This window comes from Strongylocentrotus purpuratus, unplaced genomic scaffold (assembly GCF_000002235.5).
Source record: "Strongylocentrotus purpuratus isolate Spur 01 unplaced genomic scaffold, Spur_5.0 spur5_scaffold_2, whole genome shotgun sequence".
Lineage (NCBI taxonomy): Eukaryota > Metazoa > Echinodermata > Echinoidea > Camarodonta > Strongylocentrotidae > Strongylocentrotus > Strongylocentrotus purpuratus.
Genome location: NW_022145605.1, coordinates 9,529,572 through 9,548,595, shown reverse-complemented (window position 1 = coordinate 9,548,595; position 19,024 = coordinate 9,529,572). Strand labels below are relative to the sequence as shown.

The window sequence follows — 19,024 nt, the reverse complement described above, 5'->3', positions numbered from 1 at the left end:
CAACATGAACATTCGTTCATTCCTTAACATACACTTTTTCAAAAATATTTATGAATTTCATGTAAAACCTTTTCATCATCCTTTATAAGTTTTCCATTCACATAAACTTTCTATTTCCCTTTTCTGCCAATTGCGCTTTTCCAACTGTCAAACAATATTTGCTTGTCTTCTCACGTACCCTTTTCAATCCATTTTGACCTCGATCTTACAAACGCTCCTTTACATTATGTATATAATATTTATCTATTTTTCTGTGCTTTCTTCACCTCACTAATCAAATTTTCATTTGGATCCCTATCTAACTGTTAACTCAAGGTATCTTTAAATATTTCCCATTTGTCCTGTGGTGACAATTGTATGTATTCTAATTTAACTTGTTTAATCAAATTACGTACACCAGTCTGATACATGTGTTAGCTAGATCACTGTGAGAATGAACCACTGATTTTGTCAAAATTCAATACATTTAACTTTTTTTTTATGATAATTTTTTTCTTTTAAATCAAAATACACCAAAGATTATGAAGTCGCCCGACCACAAATATTAATATCGACAAGATCCCTACTGTGTTATTGGAACAACCCCTAGTTCCCCCCCCCTTCCACACCCCAACACCCCCCCCCCCCCCCCCCCCTGACGAGGTATGCCAGGTACGCCACTGCCCCTCATGAAAGGAAAGAGAGGAGTTTTCAAGCAAGCTAACACTCATATCTTGGCTGCTCTACATCTTGTGAATATTGTTAATGCCATGTCCATCGGGGGTCAAGAAATTGACCCCTGCCACATTCCTAAAATCTGAACATGGACCCATAAATATTAAACATGGAGGTGAGACTCAGACTTTAGGAATGTTGCAGGGGTCAATCCCTTGACCCGATGGACATGGCATTTATTTGCACTGTGTACCCACATGCATATGGGAATGCTACACACTCTGCAAATTAATTAATTCATTGAACAAGTCTATATCAATTGTGAGCATATTGGAGGCAATACTGAAATAATTGTTACTCTGTTTATAATTTGTTTTGTGATATAATCATTGATATATAATCAGCATGAGTTGACCTTGTTCAGAGTATGACCATGCAAATTAAAATTGGGTTTCGTTTCGGGGTAAAATTATATAAAGACATTCGGAGACATTATCTACCAATTAAGTCATAATTTAATCCTTTAATTTGTACTTCGAATTCTGCACATATTTCAGCTAAACTCCCTATAAAGCAATGTTCATGTAAGAATTTATGATTTATGTTACTCAAGATTAGTCACGTATTGATAGATAATCAATAGGTTAGTTTGGTTCGAAACCGTTAATTTGGGTGATAGACACGGGTTGGATTACTAAACTAAATAACATGTTTTATTTTGTATTTTGTTTAAATTGAGTAATTATGTATTTCCCTTTTGTTGGCCGAAATCTATGTTATTCCCATTAGTCTATAATTCAGAAGAAGAACAAAAAGTTTGATATTGATAACATTGTTTGTGATAGTATTTATATTTTGCATTATCGAAAATGAAATAGTATTGCATACGGTAGCATGCTCAGGCCGATAACAGACGCTTTTTTCTAAACATAATACGTGTACTTTACATGTATTATGTGGTTTAGAAACAAGTGATGTACTTGTATATCTGTTAAAAGTTTCAAATCAGAGACTGTGTACTTGCAGACAAGTGATTTCTATGTGAGGTCAATAATTGTGTTTCATTCTATCGCCCATGCAAGTTACCGGAAGAACTCTGTTTCAAACGTTTCGCGGGGTTTTATCGGACTTGGCGCGCCGTAATCTTCCCCACATTGCATGTGATTTAGTACCTAAATATTGCCAATAGGAAAATAATGATTGGAACATTTTATTGACTCTATCGACCCCCTCTCGGGGTAGTATACACATATTTACAGCATAGTATCAATATAACAATAGTATAACAATGCATATGTTATAATATGAACAATTATAAACATATATGATAATATGAACAAAGATAAACATGTGATAATGAACATTTATAAACATGTGATAATATGAACAATGATCACAAGTCATGTGATAATATGAACAAATAAACATGATTCAAAATCAAGGCGAACTGGGCCGCAATTCACCCTCCTACCGCTACGAGTGTGCCTAACAACATTGCTTTGATAGTGTGAGGTATCATTTACAGTATTACCATCTACCCTAATTGGCTCTTTAGAAAAATGTAACATAATTATTCTAACAAATTTAGCTAATTTCTTTAGCTGGCAAGCATGAGCTGTATTAAAAAACCTTATCCATGTGCAACGCGCACTTGTGGAACATGATTACTGATTTCAATGACTGCATGGCTGATCAGTCCTAGTTGGATGCATGTTTGGTGCTACGTTCATGCTATTCATTCCTGAAATGATATTAAATGGTGGATTGATGCTGAGAAACCTGAGATGAACCACATTACTCGAGTGACTGTCATCAGCTGTGCAAGTACATGTTTTTTTCTTTGTTTCCATTGATACAGAATATATTTCGATAGTCTCAAGCAAAGTGATTATCGCCAAGTTATCATGCACTAAATTTAATGGTCTCTAAATTGTGTTAGTAGATGCCAGGAAAATATCACTTAGCCTACGGGGGTTCAAAATAGCAGGGAAATAAAATAGCCTGGTACGCATATGCTCGTTTCCTCTTTTTGAAAGCACCCCCTATCTGAGGACTGCCAATATTTCCGAACCCCCCTTTCGCGGGCATTTCGCGGGCTTTTCCTGCCTTGGAGACCCCCCTAAATCAGGAAAAATGCTCGATGTATCCTCCTAAATTCGGAATAATTTATCATGAGTCCAAAGAGATGAGAGAAAAAAAGAAAAAACACCCCCTTTTTAAAGAAATCTCCGGGTGAAAAGTCAAATACACCCCTTTTTTTTTACAATTCTCGGGCCGGACTTTGTCGCACGAAAAGTACCCCTTTACCGGACATTTTGGCAACACGCATGCGGTCATTCCGACCTCTGAGTGGGGGGGGGGGGGGCGGGATTGAGTCAACCCCCCTTAACTTAACCAAACACATGCAGGATAACATTACTATGGATATAACTGTGCTGTTACTTGATTTAAAAAGACGCTATCAGGCACTGCTTTTTAAGGTCTCCATTACAGTGTTAGTAAATGATGCTTTCGTCAGTGTGATACAAGAATATATTGCTCTCGGTATCTCGCTAAGACAATATTAGACTCGCGCGCCACCAAAGGACAGCTAACGGCACTGGTTCGCCGAAAGATGGCGCTATATAGTAACAACAATTATCACGATCGAGCAGTTTGAATTTTGAATTGGACCGTTGGTGAGCATGCACTTGCGAACTGGCATTCTTAAACATTTATTTTGAGCTAGATTATCATATTATGACATTATATAATGACTTTGTCTTCATGTATAAACTCTTATATGCATATTTCTAGTATTTCAAGCCATGAAATACCTAGTTTCAGTGAGGGGAAATTTCGCTCCCACTACTCAACGCAGGCTCTTTAACGGTGGGGGGGGGGGGGGGGGGGGGGGGGGGGGGAGGGGGGGGGGGAGGGGTTGACCCAATGACGATGCGGATAATGTGTGTGTCTGGAAACAAGATGCCGTTTTCTATGCACATCACATCACAATGGTATATACGTGCCCCCATCCACTGCATGTTTGAAAAAATAGTTCAGCAGCCAATAAAAAACCTACAGAAAAACCTGCATATGGCCACAGTGGTACGCTCACACTGTCCACGCACACGGTTTGCCTCTCATTCCACCAATCCTGAAACAAAATTAGCACCCATTGAAATATAATTTGTTTTTAATACTTTAACTTTGTTTTTTTTATGGGTGAGAATAAATTGTGAAGTAGTTGTATACTACATACAAGATCATTTCCTTATAAATTTTTAATTTATGATCATCTGAGCCCCATCTAGAAATGCCCATCTGCAGCCCATATGGGTTATGTGTGGTACATATGGGCCCAGATATAAACCAGATGGACCCCAGATATCTTCCACCATCTGGGGCCCATCTAAAAATGCCCATCTGCAGCCCATATGGGTTATATGTGGTACATATGGGCCCAAATATAAACCAAATGAGTCCCACATATTTTTCACAATATGGGATTCATCTAGGTATGCCCATCTGCAGCCCATATGGGTTATATGTGGTACATATGAGCCCAGATATATAAACCAGACGGACCCCAGATATATTCAACCATCTAGACCCCAACTAGCAATGCCCATCTGCAGCCCAGATGGGTTAGATGTGGTACATATGGGCCCAGATATAAATCAGATAGGCCCCATATATTTTTCACCATCTGAGCCACATCTTGAAATGCCCATATGCAGCCAATATGGGTTATGTATGGTACATATGGGCCCAGATATAAACCAGATGGACCCCAGATATCTTCAACCATCCGGGCCCCATCTAGAAATGCCCATCTGCAGCCCAGATGAGTTATGTATGGTACATATGGGCCCAGATATAAACCAGATGGGTCCCATATATATTTCACCATCTGAGCCCCATCTTGAAATGCCCATCTGCAGCCCATATGGGTTAAATGTGGTACATATGGGCCCAGATATAAACCAGATGGGTCCCATATATATTTCACCATCTGAGCCCCATCTTGAAATGTCCATCTGCAGCCCATATGGGTTAGATGTGGTACATATGGGCCCAGATATAAACCAGATAGGCCCCATATATATTTCACCATCTGAGCCCCATCTTGAAATGCCCATCTGCAGCCCATATGGGTTAGATGTGGTACATATGGGCCCAGATATAAACCAGATGGGTCCCATATATATTTCACCATCTGAGCCCCATCTTGAAATGCCCATCTGCAGCCCATATGGGTTAGATGTGGTACATATGGGCCCAGATATAAACCAGATGGGTCCCATATATTTTTCACCATCTGAGCCCCATCTTGAAATGTCCATCTGCAGCCCATATGGGTTAGATGTGGTATATATGGGCCCAGATATAAACCAGATAGGCCCCATATATATTTCACCATCTGAGCCCCATCTTGAAATGCCCATCTGCAGCCCATATGGGTTAGATGTGGTACATATGGGCCCAGATATAAACCAGATGGGCCCCAGATATTTTCAACCATCAGGGCCCCATCTTGAAATGCCCATCTGCAGCCCATATGGGTTAGATGTGGTACATATGGGCCGAGAAATAAACCAGATGGGCCCCATATATCTTTCACTATATGGGCCCCATCTAGAAATGCCCATCTGCAGCCCATATGGGTTGTATGTGGTACATATGGGCCGAGAAACAAACCAGATGGGCCCCAGATATCTTTCACTATATGGGCCCCATCTAGAAATGCCCATTTGCAGCCCATATGGGTTATATGTGGTACATATGGGCAGAGATATAAACCAGATGGGCCCCAGATATCTTTCACCATATGGGCCTCATCTAGAAGTGCTCATCTGCAGCCCATATGGGTTATATGTGGTACATATGGGCAGAGATATAAACCAGATGGGCCCCAGATATCTTTCACCATATGGGCCCCATCTAGAAGTGCTCATCTGCAGCCCATATGGGTTATATCTGGTACATATGGGCCACGGATATAAACCAGATGGGCCCCATTTATCTGGGCCCCATATACCAATTCGCATTTACTTCCCATATGGGATTCATCTGGGCAATATGGGGCCCAGACAACCCAGATAAAATCCATATGGGCCCCAGATACTTTGCTATCTGGGAGGCAATTATGAAGTAGGAAGCCTGAAACCTAATAGCCTACTAAACAAATCTCAACAAAGTGTAGGCCTATCCTTATATGAATTAATGAAAAAGTAGCCCCAGAAAAAAGAGCCCCAGAAAATTTCCCTAAAATTTGAAATGGAGCCCCCGAAATGAAAAACTTAATTTTTTGCCTGTGCACCCCCTCTAGAATCCTGCGGATTTCCGCGGGTCCTGAGTTGAGTGTATATATAATATAGGCGTGGGGTCCACGGGTTTCAAGGGGCCATAACCCCCAAAAGCTCGGGGGTTACGTTTTTCAAAGTTGGGGGGGGGGGAGAGATCAGATCGCAGCGAGTTGAGTGTATATATAATATAGGCGTGGGGTCCACGGGTTTCAAGGGGCCATAAACCCCGAAAGCTCGGGGGTTTTAGGCGTATAGGGTCAGATGAGCATATTTTTAATACTTTATTTGTGACACTTGCGGGTCACTAATTGGCGTGGGGTCAATACGTAGAGTTGCGTAGTGTTGCGTAACAACTACGCTGGCCTACGTTACTATATGCTGAGGGACGGAAAGGGGTACGCAAGATGAACGAAAACAATTCAACCTGTTTAATTTTTTTCGCCAGCCTACGCATAACCTACGCAGGGACTATTTCCCCATTAATACGCAGCCTAATTTCTGCGTAGTCGGTACGCCACACTACGGAACTCTACGCAGTTCCAGTGGCTTAAAGAATAACTACCGGTACAGTTGGATCGTTTTTTTTATTTTTATATAAGGCCAAATTAAAAAAAAAACATGTTTAGCTTCCTGTTTTTTCGAAAAATGGGAAGGAGGAGGCCCTTTTTTTAAATTTTTATTTTCTTTTAAAATGGCCGCTCCGTACATTTTTCCTGACATTCAGGCTATTTTTCAAGATGGCGGCCGACAATTTTTTTTTTTTTTTTTAAAATCAGAAATACATTTTAGCAGTGCTTTTCATGTTTTTTTTCTTCAAAAAAAAAAATAAAAATAAAAAAAAAAAAAAAAAAAAAAAAAATAGGAGGCGGCCCCCAAAAAGGAAGCAGGCGGGGACGCTGTTTTTTTTTCTTTCAAAAAAAAAAAAAAAACTTTTCAAAAAATTTCAAAAAAAAAAATAGGAGGCGGCCCCCAAAAAGGAAGCGGGCGGGGACGCTTAACATGTATATTTCTTAATGGCCTGAATGGCAAATAAAGTTCTTGGTGGTTTTAATTTAGACAGTCTCTATATATCTATTTACACCCCCCGCCCCCTCTAGGATCCCGCGGATTTCCGCGGGTCCTGCTAGTTATATATATTTCGTAATTAATTGAAAGACCCATGTTTGGACAGGAACTGATTTTTTTAAAAAAATCTTCCTTCTGTAGGCCCTTGAGCCTTAGTAGAATGTAGTATTTGTAATTCCTGGCCGGGGGGTGGTGACCTGTGAATGATGTGCCTACCGGGGATATTGTGATATTGTGACCTGTGAATGATGTGCCTCCCGGTCCCTGCCCCTTAAATGTAGGTGAACGGAACACCCAGACAGGTATTATATATTTCTTAATTAGCTGCCACGCTTTGTTCGGTTAGGTACTGATTTGTTTTAACTTTTTATGTAGGCCTTCTTGGCTTAGTAGAATGTAGTGTAGGTAGTTCCTGGCTGGGAGATGGTGACCTGTGAATGATGTGCCTACCGGGGCTTGCCCCTTAAATTGTAGGAGAACGGCACGCCCAGTCAGATATTACATATTTTTCTTAATATATTTAAAGACCCTCTTTAGACAGGTACTGATTTTTTTTCTTCTGTAGGCCCTCGTGGCTTAGTAGAATTTAGTGTAGGTAGTTCCTGGCTGGGAGATGGTGACCTGTGAATGATGTGCCTACCGGGGCTTGCCCCTTGAATTGTAGGAGAACGACACGCCCAGTCGGGTATTATATATTTTTTCTTAATGTATTTAAAGACCCTGTTTGGACAGGTACTGGTTTTTTTAATTTTTTTATGTAGGCCTTCTTTGTTTAGTAGAATTTAGTGTAGGTAGTTCCTGGCTGGGAATGGTGATCTGTGAATGATGTGCCTACCGGGGCTCGCCCCTTAAATTGTAGGAGAACGGCACGCCCAGTCAGATATTATATATATTTCGTAATTAATTGAAAGACCCTGTTCGGACAGGAACTGATTGTTTTTAAAAATCTTCCTTCTGTAGGCCCTTGAGCCTTAGTAGAATGTAGTATATGTAATTCCTGGCTGGGAGATGGTGACCTGTGAATGATGTGCCTACCGGGGCTTGCCCCTTAAACTGTAGGTGAACGGCACGCCCAGTCAGTTTTATCAATTATTATGCAAGGCCTTGGTCGGTCAGGTAGTAATGTTGTTTTGTCTTTTTCTGTAGTCCCTTGAGGGTTAATCGAATTTAGTGTAGGTAATTCCTGGCTGGGAGATGGTGACCTGTGAATGATGTGCCTACCGGGCCTCGCCCCTTAAATTGTAGGAGAACGGCACGCCCAGTCAGGTATTATATATTTTTCTTAATATATTTAAAGACCCTTTTTGGACAGGTACTGATTTTTTTTTTTCCGTAGGCCCTCGTGGCTCAGTAGAATTTAGTGTAGGTAATTCCTGGCTGGGAGATGGTGACCTGTGAATGATGTGCCTACCGGGCCTCGCCCCTTAAATTGTAGGAGAACGGCACGCCCAGCCGGGTATTATATATTTTTCTTAATATATTTAAAGACCCTGTTTGGACAGGTACTGATTTTTTTTCTTCTGTAGGCCCTCGTTGCTTAGTAGAATTTAGTGTAGGTAATTCCTGGCTGGGAGATGGTGACCTGTGAATGATGTGCCTACCGGGGCTTGTCCCTTAAATTGTAGGCGAACGGCACGCCCAGTCAGGTATTATATATATTTCTTAATTAATGGAAAGATCCTGTTTGGACAGGAACTGTTAAAAAAAAAAACTTTCTTCTGTAGGCCCTTGAGTGATAGTAGATGTAATTGTAGGTAATTCCTGGCTGGGAGATGGTGACATGTGGTGCCCCTTAAACTGTATAGGTGAACGGCACGCCCAGTCAGGTATTATATATTTATCAATTATATGCAAGGCCTTGGTCGGTCAGGTACTAATGCTGTTTTGTCTTTTTCTGTAGTCCCTTGAGGGTTAGTCGAATTTAGTGTAGGTAATTCCTGGCTGGGAGATGGTGACCTGTGAATGATGTGCCTACCAGGGCTTGCCCCTTAAATTGTAGGAGAACGGCACGCCCAGCCAGGTATTATATATTTTTCTTAATATATTTAAAGACCCTGTTTGGACTTGTTTCTTTTGTTTTGTGTAGGCCCTCGTGGCTCAGTAGAATTTAGTGTAGGTAATTCCTGGCTGGGAGATGGTGACCTGTGAATGATGTGCCTTCCGGGCCTTCCCCCTTAAATTGTAGGAGAACGGCACGCCCAGTCAGGTATTATATATTTATCAATTAGTTGCAAGGCTTTGTTCGGTCAGTTACTGATTTTTTTTTCTTTCTTTCTTTCTTTTGTAGGACTTGAGGCTTAGTATAATTTAGTGTGGGTAACCTCTGGCTTGGAGATGGTGACATATGAATGATGAGCTTAACAGGCCATGCCCTTAAACTTTAGGTAAACGGCACGCCCAACCTGGGTTCTTAACACTTATTTGTAAGTGTTTGTTCAGTCAGGTTTGTAAAATTTAGAACCAACTTTTTTTCATCCGTTTTTGTCCTTTTGTTAGTATTTTGTTTGAATTCTAGCTCTAAGCTTATGTTCAATGAGGTGATTATTATTGGTATGTAATGCTTTCATAGCATTTAGTGTATGTAAAAACATGTTTTTTCCCGTTTCTCGTAGGTAACTCCTGGCTGGGAGATTGTGAGCTGTGAATGATGTGCCTACCGGGCCCTGTCCCTCAAACCGTATAGGTGAACGGTGTTTTTTGTTTTTGTTTTAAGACTTTTGACATAGGTTTCAAGACACATCAGGCGTGTACGCAGGATTTTTTCAAGGGGGGGGGGGGGGGGTTTAACATTTATAAATCGGGCCGAAAATTTCGCAACGACTCAGCCAGCCGCTGAATAAGCGGGGGGGGGGGGGGGGGGAAGAGGACACTTTTTTGGTCTCGAAATTTGAAAATTTGACATTTTGCTCCGTTGGGGGGGGGGGGGGGGCGGGTAAGGTCAGCGCTTTTTTAGTTCAGCCATGGGAATATTTTTTTTTTTTTAATTTTTTTATAACAAAAAAAAAAGAAGTCCAAAGTCCCCCTGTGTACGCGCCTGAGACACATGATATGTTATGTTTTTCTTTTTGTATAGGTAAAGGTGTCGAAGGTAAATGAACCCCATCTACAGATGATTCTCAAGATTCTTAGAATAGCTTGTATGTCCATTGGAGTATGCAAGATATGATTTGATCAACAGTGGTACAAAATATATATTTTAAAAACACCTTGCCACAGTAGGGAAATTTTGTTTACAACTCAACAATAATTTTTTGAAAAGCTAAAACAGTTGTAGAACATAGACAACACTTATTAAATATTTAAAAAATATTGACTTGCATAATACAAGGAGGAGGAGGAGGAGGAGGAGGAGGAGGAGGAGGAGGATTGTTATCTAATAAACAAATCTAGCTTTCCTATAAAAGAGAACCATGCACGTGCAAAGTTAATTTGATCATCTCTGGTACATGATTATCATCATAGAGTGATTAATTTTTGTGTGGATAATAATGCAACATAGATGTTTCTGTGTGTCACCATTCTTTGAATTTGCTTGTATAACTATGTTTCCATATAATAATAATAATAATACATAACATTTATTAGGCGCTTAATACTGATGTTTCCCAGATAAAGTCTTCAATTATTTCACTGTTGTGTATGTTCCCGTGATGCTTTTTCCTTTAAGGCCATGCCATAGAATTACTCTATGCCCCACCCAACGAATTTGTTTAAATAAACAACGAACCTAGCTGTTGATAAAAGTGTAAACATTTGTGATATACAGTATAAATGAATTATATATTGATGTCTTTTTCAAGAGAATTCATTACTAAAGGTGACAACGCATTGGTTGGAAAGCATAATGTAAGCCGATAGTTTCGAATAATTGGCAGTCAAATATTTTGTCCTTCTCTGGTTATTGTGATGTTTATTAGCAGTCAATTGGAATTTAGCCCCGTATTATGTTTGAGCGATCACAGCCTGTCTTGAATATTAGGGGATCAGTACGGGTGATGGTGACTTTAAATCCGAAAACAATGCCTAAATCTTATAATTGTAGTTCAAAATGAAGTAATTTAACCTTTCTGATAAGTTGAATTGGGTTAAAACAAAGTAACGTGTGGTAAATTGGCAGGCGCGTAGCCAGAGGGGGGGGGGGGGGGGTGGGTGGGGCGGTGGGGGCGGTCGCCCCTCCCCCTCCAATAAAAAGAACGCCGGCCAAAAAGAGATAGAGAGAAGAGAGAGAAAAAAGTAAAAGGACGGAGGAAGAAAAAGGAGCAGACAAAGAAACATGAAAGACTGTGTTCAAACAAATTACAACAGGAACAACAGAAACAACAGATTCCCCCCCCCCCTCTAAAATTCAAACGCGGTTTATTTCTAATTCCATACCAGCGATTAACAAATATTGCTAAAATGACATGATTTTCCGGGATTTTTTCTCACTTTTTTGTAAATTATACTTTTTTATGCGTTTGTTGGAAAATAACAAAGTCCCAAATTTACAGTCAGGCAAAACTAGAGTTATTTAGAAGCCCAAGTGTCAAAGAACGCGAAACAGCGGGGCTCCGGGGGGCTCGAGCACCCCCCCCCCCACACTTTTTTTTCCTCAAAAAGTATGTTAAAGAGAAATAAAAAGATAGAGAGATAGAATAGTGACCTGCAAGTGTCACATAAATATGAGGTATACAAATAATTTGTGCCCATCTGACCGTAATTAAATGTCTAAAACTCCTGAGCTTGCGGGGGCTCTGCACCCTGGACCCCATCAAAGACCCTAAGGCAGGCCCCTGGATGCTCATCTGAAAGGGAATTACTTCCTAACACCCTGAGCTTCTGGGGGCTCCGCCCACTGGACCCCACTCCAATCAATGACCTGCCAGTATCACAAAAAGGTATCAAAATAATTTATGCTCATCTGACCGTAATTAAATGCATAACCCCCTGAACCCCACCAAGTGCCCTAAGCAGGCCCATGGATCCTCAACTGACCGTTATTAAATGCCTAAATCCCCTAGCTTCTGGGGCTCTGCCCCCATGGACCCGTTTAGGGGCTCTAAGGCGGGCCCCTGAATGTTCATCTGACCGTAGATGCCCCTCCATCCCACGCCAATGTCCGCTCCTCTCTACCTGATGGTTTATACACACACTTTGAAAAACGTTCCACAGGGCTTGCATGTACCATGTAAGAGTCGGGTGGTGATGCGAATATTTGTTCTGCCCCCCCCCCCCCAAAAAAAAAAAATGTTTGTGCTTTTAACGCCACTGTAATTTGGGGGCGGGCGGGGGGGGGGGGGGCGCAACGTACCGCCCTGACAGGTAAGATTGCATCTGAGAACGGACAGGGCAAGCGCAGTTGGAACTGCGCGGTGGATAGTGGTGGGGATAGTGGCTGTCTTCGGATTTTGTTTTTGTCTATTTAGCTATAGCCTATATAGGTAGCCTATAATTTTGTATAAGATTTTGTTAGAAAAAAAAAAAAAAAGGAAGACAAACACAGTCACAAAGAGGCCCGAATTCACAAAGGAGGTTTGTCGACAAACCTTGGTTTTCGCACGTCATATGACGCCTTTTTACGCGTTTTTTACAAACCTGGTTTGTAAAAACACGTCGAAACGCGTCATTATGACGCACGAAAACCAAAGTTTGTCGACAAACCTCCTTTGTGAATTCGGGCCAGAAAGTTTATGCATAATTATCAATTAAGATAGAGAGAGAGAGAGAGAGAGAGAGAGAGAGAGAGAGAGAGAGAGAGAGAGAGAGAGAGAGAGAGAGAGAGAGAGAGAGAGAGAGAAAGATACAAAATATAGTCACTGTCAACAATAGTCGTGACCGATTGCCATCAAAATATTTGTAACGAAAGAAGAAGAATAAGCTTACTGTAATCATGTCCTGAGATTGTGATACGTACCAGTCTCCTCATCTGGAATTAAGGTAGCTAATGAAATTGCATTCGTACGATAGCGAGGGTAATACCCTCGGAGGAGCTGATCGAGTCGTATTGAAAAAACAAGCACACAATGCTATCAACAAACAAACAAAAACCTACGATTAACAATCAAACAAATGAACCAAACACTATACAGACATTTTTTCATTTATCGTAAACATATGCGTTTATAATAAATATATCTTTTGTATCTGCTTACCTTTAGAATACGGCGTCGTGAAATTTTTGACAATCTGCAAGGTCCATCCGCAAAAGAGTTTTTAACGTTTTCGATATTTTTCTTTCCAAATAAACAGTATTCGTGCTATAAAGTAGTCGTTGCGTAGCGTGGAGAGTTGGGTATTGTATGTAAAAAATAAAAAATAAATAAAAAAAAGTTTTGTGGGTTATCCATTGGCCTATGATGAGATTGTACAGTGGCGTTTCTAGGTTTTTCGGCGCCGAGGGCAAGTATTGAAAAATTACGCCCCTGACCATTCTTACAAGCGAGCAAAGCAAAGCGAGCGAGAAAAAAGGTATTTTCGTTGGAATAGATATATTACTATGTAAGGAAAATACACGCTGCCCGATTACGAGATTCGAATTTAAATACTTTGTTCTCTTTAAAATGTTATTTCCATCATCAAAATTCACTAGCGAAGGTATCATCAAAATATAGTATATTCCAGCACATTTTCCCCTAAATTATGAGGCACTGTCAGATGGTTGCTCGGAAATTGGAACTCTTAAAATCCTCGGGGAAGCTCCCCCCCCCCCCCCCCACCTGCAACAGAATAGTGGAGTAGAACATTTTTGACATAATGATAAGCGGCTTTCTATTCACTTCAACTGCGGCGCATATTAACGAACTCTGTGGAGGAATATAGTCAAAGAACATAGCAAGTTATAGATTTAAGATTTATTTTAGATACTGAACTTTCCCAAATGTCATTTTTTTTTGCCCACTGCGGTTTATTGAGGCGCAATTTATAAGGAGCCAACCAACGAGAATTCATGGTTATCTTACTCAAAAATGCTATTCATAAAGCTATGATCACGAGATCCAGCTGAAGCAACACATGCGAGTTGACAAAGCGACCGAGCTTTCCAATTTGTTCGCATGCTGTTCTTAACCCTGAAAAATCTCTTTCTATTACAATTAATTTATTCTCGTGTCTTTTCATCTTTTTTTCCCCATTCTCTTTTTCTCTCCTTTGCATTTTTGGCCGCCCCGTTCACGACACCCTGCCACCCAGATACAACACTTTTCATATTTACGTTTTTTCATTATCATCATTATCATCATCATCACCATTGATTTGAAAAATGATAATGATATAATAAGGATTAAGCGCATAATAAACGAAATTTTCTATTTGCGCTTCACATAGTAAAAAATAAGCATGTACAAGTATATTTAACTAGTTACAAGAACGAAATACAAAAACCTTAAACTAAAGACATGTAAAATAAATGTATTAATCATTAAGAGCAGAGTAAATACAAATAGCAAATATATCAGAAAAATCAATTAGAGTAACATTTGTAATATAATACATACATTAATTGCAATGTCAAAAATTACAAACGAAACAGGTAAGTTTTGAGAAGGGTTTTGAAATTAAGTCTGTCGTGTGTGTCATCAAGTTTTGTGGGTTATCCATTGGCCTATGATGAGATTGTACAGTGGCGGTTTTTCGGCGCCGAGGGCAAACATTAAGAAATTACGCCCCCTGTCCATTCTTACAAGCGAGCAAAGCAAAGCGAGCGAGAAAAAAAAGGTATTTTCATTGGAATAGATATATTGCTATGTAAGGAAAATACACGCTGCCCGATTACGAAGATTCGAATTTAAATACTTTGTTCTCTTTAAAATGTTATTTCAATCATCAAAATTCACTAGCGAAGGTATCATCAAAATATAGTATATTCCAGCACATTTCCCCTAAATATGAGGCAGATCAGATGGTTGCTCGAAAATTGGAACTCTTAAAATCCTCGGGGAAGCCCCCCCCCCCCCCCCCCCCCACCTGCAACAGAATAGTGGAGTAGAATATTTTTGACATAATGATAAGCGGCTTTCTATTCACTTCAACTGCGGTGCACATTAACGAACTCTGTGGAGGAATATAGTCAAAGAACATAGCAAGCTATAGATTTAAGATTTATTTTAGATACTGAACTTTCCCAAATGTCATTTATTTGCCCACTGCGGTTTATTGAGGCGCAATTTATAAGGAGCCAACCAACGAGAATTCATGGTTATCTTACTCATAAACGCTATTCATTATGATCACGAGATCCAGCTGAAGCAACACATGCGAGTTGGCAAAGCGACCGAGCTTTCCAATTTGTTCTCATATTCTTAACCCTGAAAAATCTTTTTCTATTACAATTAATTTATTCTCGTGTCTTTTCTTCTTTTTCTCCCCATTATCTTTTTCTCTCCTTTACATTTTTTGGCCGCCCGGTTCACGACACCCTGCCACCTAGATACAACAATTTTCATATTTACGTTTTTTATAATTATTATCATCATTTTCATCATCATCACCATTGATTTGAAAATGATAATGATAATAAGGATTGATTTATTTGCGCTTCACATAGTAACAAATAAGCAATATATTTAACTAATTACAAGAACGAAATACAAAAAACTTAAACTAAAGACAATAAGACATGTATAGCTAAATTTATTAAATCATTAAGAGCAAAGTAAATACAAAAAGCAAATACGGTATATCAGAAAAATCAATTAGAGTAACATTTGTAATTATAATACATACATTAATTGTAATGTCAACAATTACAAACGGAACAGGTAAGTTTTGAGAAGGGTTTTGAAATTAAGTCTGTCGTGTGGGAGCCTGACGGATATGCAGAGGGAGCGAACTCCAGAGAACAGCCACTTCAAAGGCTCTGTTGCCGTTGAAATGAGTTTGAGTGACGAGGAATGAAGGTTTCTTTTATAGAGAAGTATTGATATTGACTTTTACTGGACAGCTGGAACATACGTGATAAAACAAGGTCTCATGATGGAATTACTTTATTGTTACATTATACTCTATGTAATAGTGATCTTCTGTGCCAGAATTATTATTTTTTAACCCAGCACCTTTCCTATTCGCCGATCCCTTCTCGGTACAATTTAATTTAATTTCTGGTTAAACAGAACGAACTGGTTATTGTGGTTACTTTGCTGCTCCTATAACATCAATCAATTATATTTCAACATTAATTGTTCTATATCGAGCTTGAACTTACAATCCCCGGTCGTGTACTGCCGGTTATTCAGTGTAGTTGGATTATAGATTCCGAACAAATCAAGCCAAAATTGGTTTTTCTAGACGATGTTTAATGGTTGCCTTATATTAGTGAATTCACTCCACCATCTATAAGCATGTTTAGACCTCTCAAGACTAGTTTCAAGAACTGTTAGGGCGGGGAGAATTCTGGGTAGAATTTTAGGTGCAAGAAAGTATCATTAGGGACCCCATTGCAGTTTAGGACCATGTCAATCTTATTGACATCTTTCTTCATCCTGTCAAATTACAAAATGCTACTATGAAGAAATATAGTTTGTATAGGGCATGCACGTTAAGGACAAAAAACGTAATAATATATATTTTTCAAAGGAGGGGGGGGGGCGGGGTCTCCCATTCACGGGGGAAGGCAACGATAAAAAATGTGTATTATTCAAACGGGCAAGTTATGTTTATTGCCTGATTTGTTTCAACCGTCGGTTATTATTGATCCGTATGATTTTATACATACAGTATACCACAGCAAGCAATTAGCCGCCTATATACCTATATATAGGCCTAGTATAATAACACCCCCCCCCCCCCAAAAAAAAAGCAACTCAAGATAATCATGGTGCAGAATCTTATCTGATTTAGTTATAGCAATGTTACTCGATCTTAAGATACGATTTACTTTTTGTTTTGTCGAGGTTTCGTTTATTTATCGTATATTTGTTTTATTTATGATAAATAAAGATGTTAATAATAATTTATGTCGAGTGTAATTTGGTCATAATTGCGTAGGCCTACAGTATTATATTCAAACAATTTGCCTTACATTCTGTGGAGGTTTGTGTCCTTATTAAGTATCTTTAGTGCGTTTTGCCGTGTTTGTTTGGTTTTCTCGTTTGTGTTGATGGTAATGCTTTTATTTCAGGATAGAATGCCAACCCATTACCTTAGATTTGAAGTTAATCTGAATTTGCATAAGTGAAGGATATCCAAAAAACGTCTTTGGACAATTTTGACATAAAATGGGATGTTAGCCAAAAATTTCCAAAAAGTGGAGTTATATGAATAACAACAACCTTCAGATATTCATTTCTGATGTACGGTACTTACGTATCGCATTATTTTAGGTAAAAAACAAAACATCGGTGGTCATCATATTTCTCAAGTGCATTTTTTAAAGTCTTAAATTGATTTCGAAGGCAAAATCAGGGAACCAAATTGTATTAATTTTAAAAATTGATTATTCCGATATCAGATTGACTTTGCTGTGGAAATGCTTGACCAACATTATGGAACAAAGATGAGTTGAACACCATTCTACAATCCCACGAACTGTGCATGGTTTTGTAAAGGCTCCGTGACCTCTCTTCACGAAACCCATTGACGTCATGATTGAACTTTTGGCCAATGTACACGATCGCTATACAACAGTACTAGTGGGTACGGTACATGTACGGCTTATCTTATCCATAGCTAGCTGGCGCTCAGCGGTGAATCTCCGATACATGTACGGCGGAAAGGAAGCTTGAAAATGGCCGACCAAGGAGGTGCAAAAACTAAGCGGACCAACGAAGAGAAACCTGAAACTGTGAGAGGACAAGTCTTCGATGTCGGTCCACGCTATGTTACCCTGAACTACATCGGGGAAGGGGCTTATGGAATGGTTTGGTACGTATTTCACGCTTGTTTTACGAATATGACCCAGGGCAGGGGCTGTGCACTCAGCACAGCTTAGCAATGTTGGTCACTGCAGGGTGCATATTTTGTGTCTGTGAGTTGACTGTCAGTGTGATGTGCAGCCATGCTACTGCTAGGGTTAGGCTAAGGCTAAGGCAAATTGACAACAGGTATTGCTAGGCCAGATCTGACTTACCTAAGACTTACATGTACATGTAGTAACTGAGACTAAGTTGAAGTCTTAACTTGTTCTGTTGTTCACTATCACTTATCAATATCAGTTTGATGCTGCTTCCCTTTTTTTCCTTCCAATAATACGTCTACAGTAGGGGCTCGTCTTCGTAAACGCAGACAGACGTATCCCAAAAAATAAGGATCGTCCTCATTTTGCGGATCATTCTTATTTCCGATCTGCACGTTGGTGATGCGAAAAACAGATTTTGCGGTGATGCTCCATGATGCATTGCACGATACTTTGTAGATCTACAGAGACTTTCACATTTTGAATGATAAATCCTCGGGAAGACGGACATCCCATTAAAGAAGACAGTGAACTGGGGGTATTTATTATGCGGAATCTGTTTTTTCGCATTGCCAGTGTGGAGATCAGGAACCCCACACCCACAGAGCGCCGAACAAAAAATTATGTCCGCGAAATGTGGACGATCCTTTTTTTTTTAGGACGTGATTTGTTCGCGTTTACATGTCCTTGTTTCTGCGGACAATCCTCATTCTCGGACCAGCGCCCCTCGATATTTATGAGTATTATAAATTCATGAACTCATTGAGTCGGTGAGATTAAGTGAGACAGAGAGAATGCACATCGTCATGGATTGTAATCGGACATCATTGTGGGTCATGAAAATATGCAGACACTTTCCATGATGGAATGATCAATAAATGATGAAAATGATGGTGATGTTACTGTAATATGACTGTCTGCAAATCTTTATGCAAAATAGAGTTACAGTTGTAAGTCCGGTTATTTGAATGCATTGCAAAATCACTGTAAAATGCAAAGCATATATCACACACAAAATTCAATAGATCACAGCTCAGACAAAAAACATAGAAGTTCAGGGGAAAATGATACCTTGCTTGAGAAAATGTCCCTACATAAATCAAAGAAAGCCCACAGAAATCGTGATGTTTGAAGAGTTTCAGCAATTTGT

The 19,024-nt window shown here is 39.7% G+C and overlaps 1 protein-coding gene across 1 annotated transcript in view; it reads left to right on the top strand.

Annotated features, from left to right (window-relative positions):
- Positions 1 to 9,090: 9,090 nt before the first annotated feature.
- Positions 9,091 to 19,024, top strand: part of LOC373525 (MAP kinase) — a gene marked incomplete at its 5' end in the record, with an annotated part of 39,178 nt that continues 29,244 nt past the window's right edge. The window contains 2 exon segments of the mRNA NM_214648.1: positions 9,091 to 9,213; positions 17,431 to 17,843. Coding sequence (NP_999813.1) covers positions 17,707 to 17,843 — 137 coding nt within the window.